We start from the raw sequence: 14,231 nt of genomic DNA, 5'->3' as shown, positions 1-14,231 counted from the left end.
CAACGGATAGCACGCTGCGCTACGAATTCGGTGACCTGGTTCGACTCCCGCTCAAGGCCAATGCCAGTGACTATCTGAACCGGTCCTGGGTCTCCCCTAGGTCGACTCAGCCTCAAATGAGTGTCTGGTGCGATGTGTTACCATCGCCACTGGGGAGACAAAGGCGGCCGGGCGTGGTGCTGGCCACCCACCCCCTCGTGTGCCGTTCCTGGTACTACTCGCTAACAGCACTTGCGCCAACAGTCTGTGAAGGCAATACGGGGGATCTTTGTCTTTGGTGGCGCCGGTAGCGTGCGTGCCATTGCTGCACGTCGCTGTTGCTTGCTGCTGTGTGGGCTGCCTGTGCTACGGCACGTGGTCGCAATTTGTGAGCGATACGGTGGCACTCACGGTGCGACATTGACCATGGCGTTACATTCCCACTCCGAGCTCACCACTCGGTGGTGCGGTCCACGGAGACCGTGTGGAAGGAGGGTGACTTGAGCAACAATCATCGACGGGGTCGTGCACGAAGGCGCTCCCAAATGCAGGTTAATAGGAATTGCGATCAAGGCTGCGGAAACCTCAAACCGAAGCTGTCGTTGGTGCGTTAGTATATGCCAGTTAGTACGTGCGAGTTAATTGGTATATGCAAGCGAACGTGTTAATACCGCCGGCAAGGTAAAGCACGGGGTAGGCTGTCGCCTTCGTTGTTGCTGTGGCGACCTCCACGTGCGTCACCGCTATGGCCGCCAGCGAGTCTCCATGCACAGCCAAGATGGCCGCGACGGTAGTGGTAAAGTCGGCGATGGAGTCGGCGGTGGTGGTGTTGGTAGGGCTGGCGGGGTTGGTGGGCCGAACTGAGCTGAACATGAGGGGGTGCTCCAGCGCAAATGAGAGCGTGCGGTCGGGGAGAGAGGAGGAGCGCGGGAAGCCGCGGGCCCGCACACCTGCGCTCACACACTGCGTTGCCAACGACAACAAGCCCACTACTCAACACCAGGTCCAAAACTCACCACAATAACAACACAAGCATCGAACCACTCAATCAATATGCGCATGGCGAATGTGCTGAGGGGAGAATGGTGTGGTGAGGGCGGTGTGGAGAGGACGGTGCGGTGAGGGTGGTGCGGTGAGGGCAGTGTGGTGAGATCGGTGTGGTGAGGGCGGTGTGGTGAGGGTGGTGTGGTGGGGTGAGATCGGTGCGGTGAGATCAGTTTGGTGAGGGCGATGTGTTGGGATTGGTGCGGTGAGTTCGGTGTGGTGAGGGCAGTGTGGTGAGATCGGTGCGGTGAGGGTGGTGCGGTGAATTCGGTGTGGTGAGATCGGTGCCTTGTGGTTGTCTTCTCGTTGCCGCTGTGTTTGGATATAAGCGCTGGGTGCGGAGCTATCCCTCCATGGCTTGCAGGGTGACGAGGTGGCGAGGTGTTAACTACCTCGCCTGGTATGCAGGAGGTCGTGGTTTCCATCCCAACCCTGATGCCTGTATATTTGGTGTTTTGCATGTTCTCCCCGTGGTTGTGTGGATTTTTCTCCGGGTCCTCCGGTTTTTCTCTACACATTTATGACCATGCTTTTCGAGTGCTATCATTTGTGGCCAGGTCTCTCTGAAAAATAACTATATAGCTATATAGTGGGTTTTACCTGCTAAAATAAAAAATGGTTCAGTTTATACTCTTTGGTTCTTTCGGTAAAGTCACGTAGGTAGAAAAATCATAGATCACGACGTTTCGATCGCAACATAAGCAATCATCATCAGGTGGGACAACCACAGCAAGAAAAAACTGCTGAAGTAGGCGAGAGATCTGCCGTGGCACGAGGCAATATAGTAGTGTATAGTGTAGTGTATAGTAGGCCTCGTTAGTAGGGGGGGGGGGGGAGAAGTGGGGGGAGAGAGGGACGGGGCAGAAAGTGGACCCCACGGCAGCACCCGGGTCACTGGAGTAGAGATCGGAGAGAGATGCACACAGAGAGAGAAAGACACACAGAGAGTCGGAAATAACAGCTGACATAGGTAGGCAGGATGGAAACATCCCAGTCATAAGACTTTACCTGGGTAATAACGTCCTTCCAATGATTGCTCAGTTTGTACCCATCCTCTCGGTTGAAGTTGTGTCTGTGTTTATATATCTGCTGAGGCCTATATAACCTCGTGCCACGGCAGATCTCTCGCCTACTTCAGCAGTTTGTTCTTGCTGTGGTTATCTCACCTGATGACGATTGCTTGTGTTGCGATCGAAACGTCGTGATCTATTATTTTTCTACCTACGTGACTTTACCGAAAGAACCAAAGAGTATGGATTCCTACAGTCACGAACGCTTAAAATCCAGATTGAACCGCCTCTACGGGGAGGGTTTCCACACATCTGTCACCTGATCGAGTCGCTAACCTTTCTGAAGAGATGCTGCGACACCAAGGTAATACTGATCGCCCCCCACTCTGTCTCTCGCCCCCCATTCTGTCTCTCGCCCACCACTCTATTTCTCGATCTCCACTCTGACTCTTGCACCCCCCCTCCCGCTACTCTGTCTCTCGCCCCTCGCAATTATCTTTTGCTGAGGTTCACACGGGAGCTGAGGTCGCTAGGGCAGCGATCGGTTGTTCGGCCGGTAGTCGATGACCTTCACCAGCCGGAGACCCTTCCAGCAGACGGCGTCGCATGGAGAGAGGGCCATGAACTCTGCACTCATCTGTAATTTGTGGTGTGGTGAGACTGGCGGTGTGGCCAGGTCCTGCTCTGGGCCGGGGGACCTGCGGGCTGTGTGGGTACGTCGGATACCCGAGTATGTGCTGCGGCGCGGTGAGGATGGGGCGGTGATAGTGGTGCTGTGAGTCCAGTGTGGTGAGATTGGGGTGGCCGCTACCGCTCCAGGCCGGGGGTCGGGCACGCCGCTGCGAGGGTAGGTGATCCACTTGCGCGTGCCGTCGTCGTGGTGACGGTAGGAGCCGCGGAATGCGGCTCTCACATCCGCCATGCGGTACACACACACGGCGGAGAGCCGGGAGCTACACGCCCAGCACGCAACGCCACACCGAGCCACACACCACCACGCCATACCAGGCCAAGCCATGTAACACCACACCTGTAACACCACACCAGACCACACCAGACCACGCCACACCGAGCCACACCGAGCCACGCAATATCACACCACGCCATACCAGGCCAAACCATACTGAGCCAAAACGAGCCACACATCACACCAAACCACACCATACCAAGCCACACCACGGCAAGCCACACCGAGGCACACACCACCACGCCATACCAGGCCAAGCCACACCACGCCGAGCCATAAGAACACCTTGCACGTCATGTACACCACATGAATCCCACACACCACACGCCAGACACTCACATTCATACATTCACTCACTCACACGCAGATACACACAATCACTCACACAGTCACACAATCAAGAAAAAAATACAAATACAAAGATCCCCCGTGTAGCCTTAACAGGCTGTTGGGGCAAGTGCTCTTAGTGCTCACCAATTGAGGCCGGCATGCCGCACGAGTGGGGGGTGTGGCCAATACCATAACGGCCGCCTTTGTATCTCCAGTGGTGATATTCGCACACCACACTAGGTACTCATTTCATACTCAATCGACCTAGCGGAGGTCCAGGACCAAGTTCAACGTTCAAGTTGATCTTGTTTAACCAGGTCATAATTCAGACCGGTTCACATATTCATAACTGATGTTGGCTGTGAGCAGGATTGAAACTCAAGTCGCTGGATTATCGGCGCAGTACGCCAAGCACTGCGCCACCGCTACCCACACACAGATAAGCGCAGCTGACAAAGATCTCCCGCGAGCACTTAAGATGGTCGGCACAGCACACGAGGGGGTGGGTGGCCAGCACCATGCCTGCCTGCCTTTATCTCCCCAGTGGAAATATTTTACACACCGCAACAAATGCTAATTTAAGGCCGAGTCAACCTAGAAGAGGTCCAGCACCGTTTCAGATAATCGTCACTGGTATTGGTGGCCATGAGCGGGAATCGAACTCGGGGTCCCTGCCGAGTTTGTAGCGCAGAGCGCTAATCGCTAGTCCACTACCACTCCCAATGAGCACAGCGGACTCACACGCATGCACACACGCACGCAATGCGTTCCCTCCCCTACCCCACACGGGACTCACGTGGGCCCCCCAGTGAGAAGCAGGTAGAGGGCCCCCCGTGACAGCTGGGCCCCCCGCACTTGGGAGAGGAGGTGGGGTGGGGTGTGGGGGGTGGCGCCGCACTCCAAGTGCGATTTCAGGAAACTAGTCCAGCGGCGCTGCAGCGTGCGGAGTCCACCCACGTCTCCCTGAGACAGAGGGAAACACGGGGATACACGAGGAGACAAATGAAGACATAGGGACACGAGAACACAAACCCAGGGAGACAGAGACACACATGTGGACATCAGACACAGGGGACAGACACAAGAAGTGGGAGCCACAACCCAAACACACAAAGACAATTCAACCCGCGCACACACAAACACAATTCACACGTGCCTAATTCACAAATACACTGTGCATGCACACACCACCAAACCACACACCATGCACACACAAAAACACCTCCCATTCACCACTAAGTGGTTATGATACCACCACAGCGCTTGTGCCAGGCTGTGCACTTTCAGCTACGAGGCTACATGAAGTGTCGAAGGCTCGCTGGCAGAAGTTTCACGGGACAGACCCAACAGGTGCCATGGGCAGACTGACAGAGATGACTGGCAGATGCACCACCTGTGCCCCCTACTGTACCAACTTGTATTTTAGACGCCTGGCGCTCCCCTCATTGTTGTGAGCACCGCTACTCTGCCCTCCGTTGTTGCTGGAGGGCGACTGCCTCCAACTGCACATGTAGCGTCCTTCACGAGCCTCCTCCTCTACATAGACCGATCTTGAGACCGCTGGTAAAAGTGATCACTACTGGCAACGAGGGCATTTGGGAGCTGCTGATTAGTTCCCTGCTGAGCTACGAGCGAGGCTCAAACTGGATTTACGATTTGTGCTCTTAACTAACACGGTACCGGAATTTTGTTCACAATTGGGGCGTTGATGGGGTGCTCTGCTCAGTGGATAATAGAGGCCCGAGGTGTAAATTGGTGCCCCACATATAGGCTATGTATTGTACACATGGTGGCTTTCAATAATCAGTTGCTTAATATTGAGTAAAAAAAAAACTGAAATGATAGATGGACACCCGATCATGTATTTGATGGAGTTGAGACGTTTAACTCTCCACCTCACTCTCACCTTGCACACAGACACACGCAAACTCTCCACCTCACTCTCGCCTTGCACACACGCACGCTCTCCACCTGGTTCTCACAGTGCACACGCACACACATGCATGCTCTCCAACTAGCGCTCAGCTTGCACACACACGCATGTTCTCCACCTCATTTTCACCTTGCACACGCGTGCCACGCGTGCCACTCTAGGCCGCGTGTAGAAGTCGTACTCCTTGGCCGTTTCACTGAAGAAGAAGTAAATCTTATCGTCGTCCTCGTCGTCATCGTCGTCCTCATCGCCATTGTCACCATCTCCGCCATCGGCACCACCGTCATCGTCTTCTCTCACAAACGCCGATCCAGCAAAAGTGGGTTCTGAAAGAAAACATCGTCGTCTTTTACCACCATCGTCAAGGTGAGCGTCTTCTTCATCTCATCATCACCATGGTCATTTTATACTCAACTCCATCACCACCACCATCATTGACATCACTTTATACTGAATGACATCACCACCAGCATCACTGGCATCATTCTATACTCAACGCCACCACTACCATCGTCAAGAGTTCGTACCACATACACCCCCACACCACACCACATACTTCAGCATGCATGGCTCGCAAGACTGAGCGAGCGAGTGGGCGGGTGAGTGAATAAGTGGTGGAGCAAGTAGGTAAATGAGTGAGCAAGCAGGTGGGTGAGTGAGTAGATGAGTGATAGAGTGGATGAGTGAGTGAGTGAGAGGATGAGTGAGCATGTGAACGAGTGCGTGGTGGAGTGAGAGAGTTAATATGCGAGTGAGTGGGTGAGTAGATGAGTGAGCGGGTGAGTGAGCGAGTCGGTGAGCAAGTGGGTGAGCGAGTGGGCAGGCGAGTGAGTGAGTAGGCAAGCGAGCGCGTGGGTCAGTGGATGAGTGAGCAGGTGAGTGAGCGAGTAGATGAGCGAGTGGGCAGGCAAATGAGTGAGCCAGTAAGTGAGCGGGTGAGTGAGTGGATGAGTCAGAGAATGAATGAGAGAATGAGTGAGCGAGTGGGTGAGTGAGTGGACAGGTGAGTGGGCAGGCGAGTGGGCAGGCGAGTGAGAGAGTCGGTGAGTAAGCGAGTTGCACACCATTGAGCCAGCTGGAAAGTGGCTCAGTCTTGAGGTGGGGTCGTGACCCCATAGAGCGAGCGATCACCGACTCCGAGCCGAGGAAGTTACTCACAGTCGCTGTGTACAGGTCTCCGTCTGGCACACACACACACAGAGGTCCCCCGGGTAGCCTTCACAGGCTGTCGGGGAAAGTGCTGTTAACGAGCACCTATGGTGGGGTCAGCTCTGCGCCCAGCCACCTTTGTGTTCCCAACAAACTTCAGTGGTGATGTTTACACACTCCACCAAGTACTGATCTAAGGCTGAGTCGACCTAGAGAAGGCATAGGACCGGTTAAGATACTCGTCACCGAGGTTGGTTGTGGGCGAGAATCGAACTCGGGTCGCCGGGTACGAAGCGCGGTGCAGCACTAACTGCTGCACCACCGCTGCACCACACTAGACGAACACGCGTGTGCGCGTGTGTGTAAACAACACACACGCACACACGTGTGTAAATAATAATGGCAGCAGCAGCCGCCGCGGATCGTCTCTTGGTGGTGATGTCACCACGGTGCTTGTGCCAGGCTAGGTGCACGCTGAGGCCGTCGCGTGAAGCGAGGAAGGCCCGCTGATGGCAGCAGGCGCTGTGGGTTGCACGTTGCCGTAGTCACCGTCCATGAGCGACGAGAAGGGCTGCGTCGGGTGGTAAGGACACCGGCCCCGGCCCGTCTCCGTGGGCAACAGCAGCTGCAGTGAGCGCATATCCTACATTTGCACACACACGTATACATACACACGTGTACAAAACAAAGATCCCCCCATAGCCTGAACAGACTGTTGGTTTAGAACAGAACAGTTTATTTAGAATTCCCCTGTGAGCTAAGAGGCTCTTGAATAGAGTTTCATCAACAACAACAAAACTGTAAAATTAAGAACACAACGTTTGCAACAGGTCGCATACAAATTATGAATACAATAAATACAGCAACGAAAAAAGTAAATAAAAAAATGTACAATATATTACTTAATAATAAATTAAATATTTAACTAAAGTGAACATTAAGATTAGAGAAACATATTGCAAAATAGTGCATCTAGAGTGAGGAATAAGATTCAATAAAATATTGCAAAACGACGAATTGAAACACCTTTGCTAAAATAGTTTTCTTGTGCAAACAACACTAGTAATCATACCAATCACCAGGGCACTGCACACATTACAACAGGACTCATAGACAGAATAATAAACACATTCCTGCGGAGGGAGGTATGAACGTTGGATTGCTCGGTCAATGGCCAGGGTCAACGGCGGTGTGATGTATTCCGCAAATATGCCCAACTGTGAGGGCGGGCACATGCCGGCGTGAGTAGGTTAAACGTTGAGTTTTATAAGGGCACCACAGGGTGACCAGCCCCTCCTCACCCATCCCCACCCCTCCCACCCCCCACCCAGCCCCTCCCCACCCAGCCCCTCCCCACCCAGCCCCTCCCCACCCTCCCCTCCCCACCCAGCCCCACCCTCCCCACCCAGCCCTCCCCACCCAGCCCCTCCCCACCCAGCCCCTCCCCTCCCCACCCAGCCCCACCCTCCCCATCCAGCCCTCCCCACCCTCCCCACCCAGCCCCTCCCTGCACGACGGACACAATAATCCGCTGTGGGCTGGTGTAACCAGGAGGTTCCTACCAGTATAAAAAAAAACTAATTGTATATCATCTACTTGCTTCAGCAGTGGCAGATTGGCAGGAATGCACTTGAAGGAAGTGATTTAAGATGATTGAGTGAAGATAGTGACTGTAAATCAAGTTTTGTGATGATATTATTCCAGAGACTAGGGGCGGCCACTGAGAATGCCCGTTTACCAAAACCTGTTTTGTACCTAGGAACATTCAACAAAAACAATGATGAGCTCCTCAGGTTAGGTCTGGCATCCCGTGGTGTCAACCGATCCAACAAATACTCTGCTGAATTGGAACTAAGGACATTTTGAATAATCAAAGCCTGGTGAATCATTCTGCGATCATGGAGGGATGTTAGGCCAGTCTCTATATATCGGTCACAATGATGAGTTTTTTTAAGGGGCATCCAGAGCAAATCTTAGAGTCGAATGATATACTGGGTTGGTGCAGTGTTGATAGCAATAGCAAGCACCTATAAAGGCCAGCACGGCACACGAGGGAGTGGGTGGCGATGTTTGAGGCCGAGTCGACCTCGGGGAGGCCCAGGACCGGTTTTGATAATCGTCACTAGTGTTGGCCGTGAGCAGGAATTGAACTCGGGTCGCAGGGTTCATAGCGCAGCACGCTAACTGCTACACTACCACTCCCACCATTGTACAAACACAACAACAGCAACAACACCCGCCATTCGCGATTAAGTGGCGGTGACATCAGAACGGTGCTTGTACCAGGCCAGGTACACTTTGAGGCCACGTGAAATGTCAAAGGCTCGCTGAAAGGAGGTCACGGGATAGACCCAGATGGTATGGGGAAACTTAGATGACTGGCAGATGCACCAGCTGTGCCCCCTACTGTGCGAACTTGCTGTATTTTAGCTGCCGGAAACTCCGGTTGCAGTTATGAGCATCGCTCCTCTACCCTCCGTTGTTGTTGGAGAGTAACTGCCTCCAACTGATTAATAGGGTCCTTCATGAGCCTCCTCCATAGAGGCCGGTTTTGACATCATTGGTACTAGTCTTCCGCAAGTCCAATCAGCTCTACATCCTCCTGTACTGCATCAGTCCATCTCTTCTCCAGCCCGTATCGTGCCTGTTTAGCCCTCTCTATCCAGGCCAAACAAAAGCTGCTTGGGCATGCAGTGGCTGAGTATGCAGGCTACATGGCCCAGGCAATGCAACCTTGTCTTCCACAGGAGCTCACTGATGGAATGATCGTAGGGAGGCCAGCCTAAATGTATCTAACCAGAGTAGATGTTCCATTAGAGGGGCCCACGTTTCACAAGCATAGATAAGGGAGGATATGACTGTGGCCAAGAAGACCCGAAGCTTCGTGTGGAGCGACAGACCAGGTAGCTTCCACGCTGATACAGCTGATAAAAAGATAATGCTGCTTGACTGATTCGGAGTGAGACCTATGCTGTCAAACCGGAGCCGGCTATGAGCACACTGCCCAGGAATGGAAAACTTTCACTCTCTCCACAACTGCCCCATTACCAATTGCGAGTTGTGTGGGTAGAGTGTCTGATGGCACAAAATACCCAGGCAGGTGTTTAGTTTTGGTGGGGCTGATAATAATTAGTGGCATGCTCCAGGTTCTGCAGTAATGCCTCCAACTCCTCCTCTGAGTGAGCAGCAATCACCAGATCATCAGTATACATATGTAATGAGTCTAACTGAGTCGCAGACGTTGTCTTGGGAGCAACACTATTTATTCAGAACTCAAAGTAACATAACACAACCTACACTTGGGTCTTGAATGCTCATCAACCACGCTACGGCAGAACTAGATAGGTTCACTATCCCGGCCCGGACCACAAGCTGGGTTCCGGACCGCGTGGCTAGAGGCTTCTTTTACCCGACGTGGATCTTCAGCACCAGCAACCCGAAGAACCCCGATCCCCTCACGGGCCCCCGTTATATGGGCCAGGGCTGGGGCTAGCTCCGCCCCTCGCCCCGCCCACATTCTAGATCTCTCCGGCTCTTTTCCGAAGGCTCCCGAGAACTCTTCTATACCACGTGACCGCCCAGCGGCCCCCGTCCACCGGTGGCCCCCCTCCAATATCATCCGGTCACGTGTCGGCAGGTCAGCCAGCGTATCATGCCCCAACGTAACCCTGGCTGGTTGACGCTCCCTCTCGCTCCCTCGCTGGGAGCCCACACCGCACACTGTACGTGGTGCCTCCGCGCTGACCAGCGCTCACCCAAGCCCCGCTAGGGCTGGTACTACGCCCAGTAAGCGAGCTACACATAATGCCAACACATTATCCGCCGTGGCTTCGTAAGCCCGGCACCACACAGTGACAATCACAGTCACGACACATATGATGGTTAACCAATAGGGAGCCATCCCTTGACCACACCTGGGCATCGATCAGCCATCGAAGGCTTCACGAACGACGTAGTCGAAATAGATATGAAATAATAATATTGGAGCCAGAGGACATCCCTGTCGCACCCCAAGGTAAATAGGGAATGGCTCCGACTCCTGGACAAGTAGTTTTACCCGGGGCTGCCCACTATAATGAGGGTCCTTAATGATTGTGCGCAAAGAACAACCCAGAGCCCAGGTCTACTGATGGTATCATAGGCCTTGACCACGTCAATAAAACAGAGGTGTAGATCCTGTTGGAATTCCCTACACCTATGCTGTAGCAGATGGAGAGAAAATAAGGCATATTTGCAGGACTGTCCTTTCCTACAAGCCTGAGCCTCTCCTTACCAGGACCTTTCCCGGCACACTGAGGGGGGAGATGTCCCTGTAGTTGATACGGTCTTCTTAAAGAGGGGGACTACCAGGGCATTCCCCCAATCCTGCAGAACCCGTCCAGTAGTCCAGACTGTTATTATGATGTCATATAGGGCTGTCTGCACACAAACGCCACCCTCCCTAAGCATTTCGCTTGGGAGATCTTCTCTCCCTGGTGCTTTTCCTGGTCTCAGACTCTGGATAGCCTTCTGTACTTCCTCAACAGCTGGCACTTCAGCCAGCCACCCCAGGGGGTAACTACTTCTTCCAATATTTGAGGCACCACAGCCTCATCAGGTTCATCCCCACTTAGCCCCATGATATTTTCCAGGTTGAGGGATTTACCCTCCCCCAAGACCTTACAGAAATACTCAGCAAATTTACATACTTATTCCTGGGGATCGGAAATCGGATCACCTTCCTTTCTCCTAATGATGGTGATAGGTGTGGCGCTGCAAGTTACTTTTTTTAAAAATACTTATTTGTGATCGCGGGCTACAGAGGCAACCACCCATCCTTGCTGCGCCGCATGGCTCTTCGAACCTCCGAGCGAAGGCTGTGGTAAGCTTCATTCTCTCACGTGGGATGCTGTAGACAGTGACAGTGGTTCTGTAGCCTTTTCTCAGCAGCCGGAACACCTCCTCTGTCAGCCAGGGTCTGTGGGGAGGTTTGGTCCGTGCACCCATAGCAGCCATTGCAACTGCATGAGCCACAGTCTCTAACCTCGCCCATTTCCCCTCAGCATCAGGAGTGGGGGACGATGCCAACCTCAGCTGCAAAGGATGATGAAATTATCACTTGCAACTTTCATCAGCTAGCTGAGACCAAGCCACTTTGGGTTTAAATGAGGTCCTGGATGTACACCCACCACTGGAGTGGAAGAATGGCAACCGCATCTTACAGATGATAAGCCGATGGTCAGTGGGCAGATCAACTCTATGGTAGGTCCTGGTGCCGGTATCTGCTGTTCCGTCACTATATAGTCCAGCAGATGTTCTTTCTTGGACCTGGCGTGCATCCATGATGTGTGGATGTGCCCATGCCAGAACAGCGTGTTGGTAAGTACAAGCTCATGGGCTGCACAAAAGTCTAGTAGCCTCCTACCATTGATTTTTAACTGATCTTTCCCATACCTTCCAATTATTCCAGACCAGGTGCCAGCATCATGACCAACTCGGTCATTAAAATCACCCAACAGGATGACTCTATCCTGAGGGGCCACTTTAGCTAGCACCTGTGACAGGAGGTCATAGAAGGCATCAGACTCATTGGCCTTGCCTGCATCCCTCCACTGTTTATCTTTGGTGGGGGCATAATTAACCACAACCACTACTCCTCACTTCTGGTTGATGGGAAGGTGAGCCCACAGTAACCTGGGGCTTACAGTTTCCCACACCTGACCGCCATGCTCCTACACCCCTTTCGTTTAATTGTTCAGAAGAAGAGACACTCCCTGTTGTTTGGCAGTCTCCTGCCCCGAGAAGAGGACTGTCGACCCCTCATGGTGGCAGGAGCCAGAGCCAGTCCACTGGACCTCCTGAATACCACAGAGATCCAGGCAATACCGGTCCAGCTCCCGACAGAGGAGTGGCAGCCTCTCCTCCGCAGTGAGCATTCGACCATTCCACGTGGCCACCCAAAATGGCTTTTGCTGTTTCTGGAGGAATCCTGAGGGTAAAGATTGGAGTCTCCTGGTTTCGCCAAATGGGGTTTGGCCAAGAGACGTCAAAGATGCCTGTCCCCCCGAGGCATCCGTCACAAGCTTCGTTCTATATTCTTCACGTGGTTTCGTGGTAATTAATAGGTTACCAGCCCCTCGCACCCATACAGAGCCCCCGTTTGGTCGCTGTGGTGGCTACAAGCACCATAAAGAAGTATAGCCGATTTTGGAATTGGCCTTCCCTCCATGGCATTGCTCACATCCACCACAGCGTTGCCGTCCGGCACCAGCGAGCAGGTGGGGGGTAGTTTTCGCCTGCACACATATGTAATGGGTTCCGGAGACACTTGTAGAGGTAACTTCTTTATTACAATACAACACTCCAACAGTCCTGATACTCTGTTACAGCCTAGGGACACAGCCTAGGGACACAGCCTAGGGACACAGCCTAGGAACACAGCCTACTCTAGCTACGCTCTGGGGTCCTCCGGCTACAATTACCCTAGGGGAGGCTACCTGACCCGACCCAGCCAAGGTGCGGGTCTAGACTCTGGCTTCCTCGGAACTCGCCCTTACAAGGGCGTAGAGCCGGGAGTCCCAGAGTCCCACCACTGGCCCGCACAGCATCCCGGCCCTTACAAGGACAAGTGGGACGAGGGGGTCCAGGGTCCTAAGCTGGCTGGTCTTGGGTCTTGAGCTGCGACTGGCCCTGATCGGCCAGGGAGCAGTCCTTTTATCCCTCTTGCCCATCGAGGGGTGGGGTTGTGTATCCTCCCAGATACCCCACAGCCCCCCCGTTGGTGGCGCCAAGGGGCTTAGCTGTCTGGGTTGTCTGGGATCCTAGAGCCAGCGCCGAGGGCTTAGCTGTCTAGGATCCTAGAGCCCCCAGCAGCCCCTCCCCTCTTGGGCTGGCACAGTAGCCCCCCTATGGCACTACACATACATACACATACATGTACACACGTGTACACATGTGTAGCGATGCCGACACACGTTCTTGCTTTACTATGAGCCTTTATGTTATACACAACGCTAATTCTAGCCCCACACTTTAGTTCATGATGCATGCACTTCATCTTCTCTCCAACCACCCCTTCCCCTTGTGCTCTACGCTTTTATATTCCTCGAACCCCCTTTCTCCAAGTTTCGCTCGCCCCATTTCCTCCAGCCAATCCTTGTCCTCTTTTCCTAACAGTTGTCAACCGTTACCCATACAGTCCACCCTCGTTTTCCCACATTTTACCTTTGAATTTTCCTTCCAATCAGTTTAATTCTCTCACCATAACAAATGCTCTTTGAGCCCTCCCTGCACCAATCAGAGGCCCCTAACACACTACCTGACTGTCCGTCTGCATACGTACCACATCGGGCAAGTGGTTGATTGTTTTGGTCTTTACACCAGTGGCGGCTCGTCAATAGAGAGCGCAGGGGCGCCGCCCCCATCAAGATTCAAGAATATACATATACAAAAATTATATAAAAATACATAATAAAATATTTGTTTCATACGATGTGCCGGCTGGTAGTAAGAAAAGCATCAGCATTTAATAAAAACTGGCTTTAATCGGTCAACTATTTTCTATGTTTTTCAATGTGTTTCATGCGGGGCGCCGGACAAACGGATGTCTATGTGAGACTTTAAATTTTCGGACAGCATGTGACCTGAAGCTGGTCTCTAATTGGTTTCTTAAAGATTCTCCTCGGGGCGCAAGTCGTTGCGTCCCTGGCCAATCAGAATTGGATACATGTTATTTTATCCAATCTGATTGGTTCTCGTCACCTGTCATTCAAATTTACGCTCTGGGCCACTACTGCGAGTGCGCAGGCGACACCACTTCGACACTTGCTAGGCTGATCAA

General features: G+C 52.9%; 1 protein-coding gene across 1 annotated transcript in view; it reads right to left on the bottom strand.

Annotated features, from left to right (window-relative positions):
- The window catches only part of LOC144728162 (semaphorin-4C-like), a 37,455-nt gene that overhangs the window by 14,218 nt on the left and 9,006 nt on the right, over nucleotides 1–14,231 (bottom strand). The window contains exons 5-10 of the mRNA XM_078607497.1: nucleotides 6,962–7,055; nucleotides 6,328–6,444; nucleotides 5,393–5,589; nucleotides 4,127–4,293; nucleotides 2,845–2,986; nucleotides 651–942 (exon numbers count right to left, since the gene is read on the bottom strand). Coding sequence (XP_078463623.1) covers nucleotides 651–942; nucleotides 2,845–2,986; nucleotides 4,127–4,293; nucleotides 5,393–5,589; nucleotides 6,328–6,444; nucleotides 6,962–7,055 — 1,009 coding nt within the window. The remainder of the gene's footprint in view (nucleotides 1–650; nucleotides 943–2,844; nucleotides 2,987–4,126; nucleotides 4,294–5,392; nucleotides 5,590–6,327; nucleotides 6,445–6,961; nucleotides 7,056–14,231) is intronic.

The sequence above is a fragment of the Lampetra planeri genome, chromosome 27 (assembly GCF_965212315.1).
Source record: "Lampetra planeri chromosome 27, kcLamPlan1.2.h2, whole genome shotgun sequence".
Taxonomy (NCBI): domain Eukaryota; kingdom Metazoa; phylum Chordata; class Hyperoartia; order Petromyzontiformes; family Petromyzontidae; genus Lampetra; species Lampetra planeri.
This window is presented reverse-complemented; position numbering and strand designations above follow the sequence as displayed.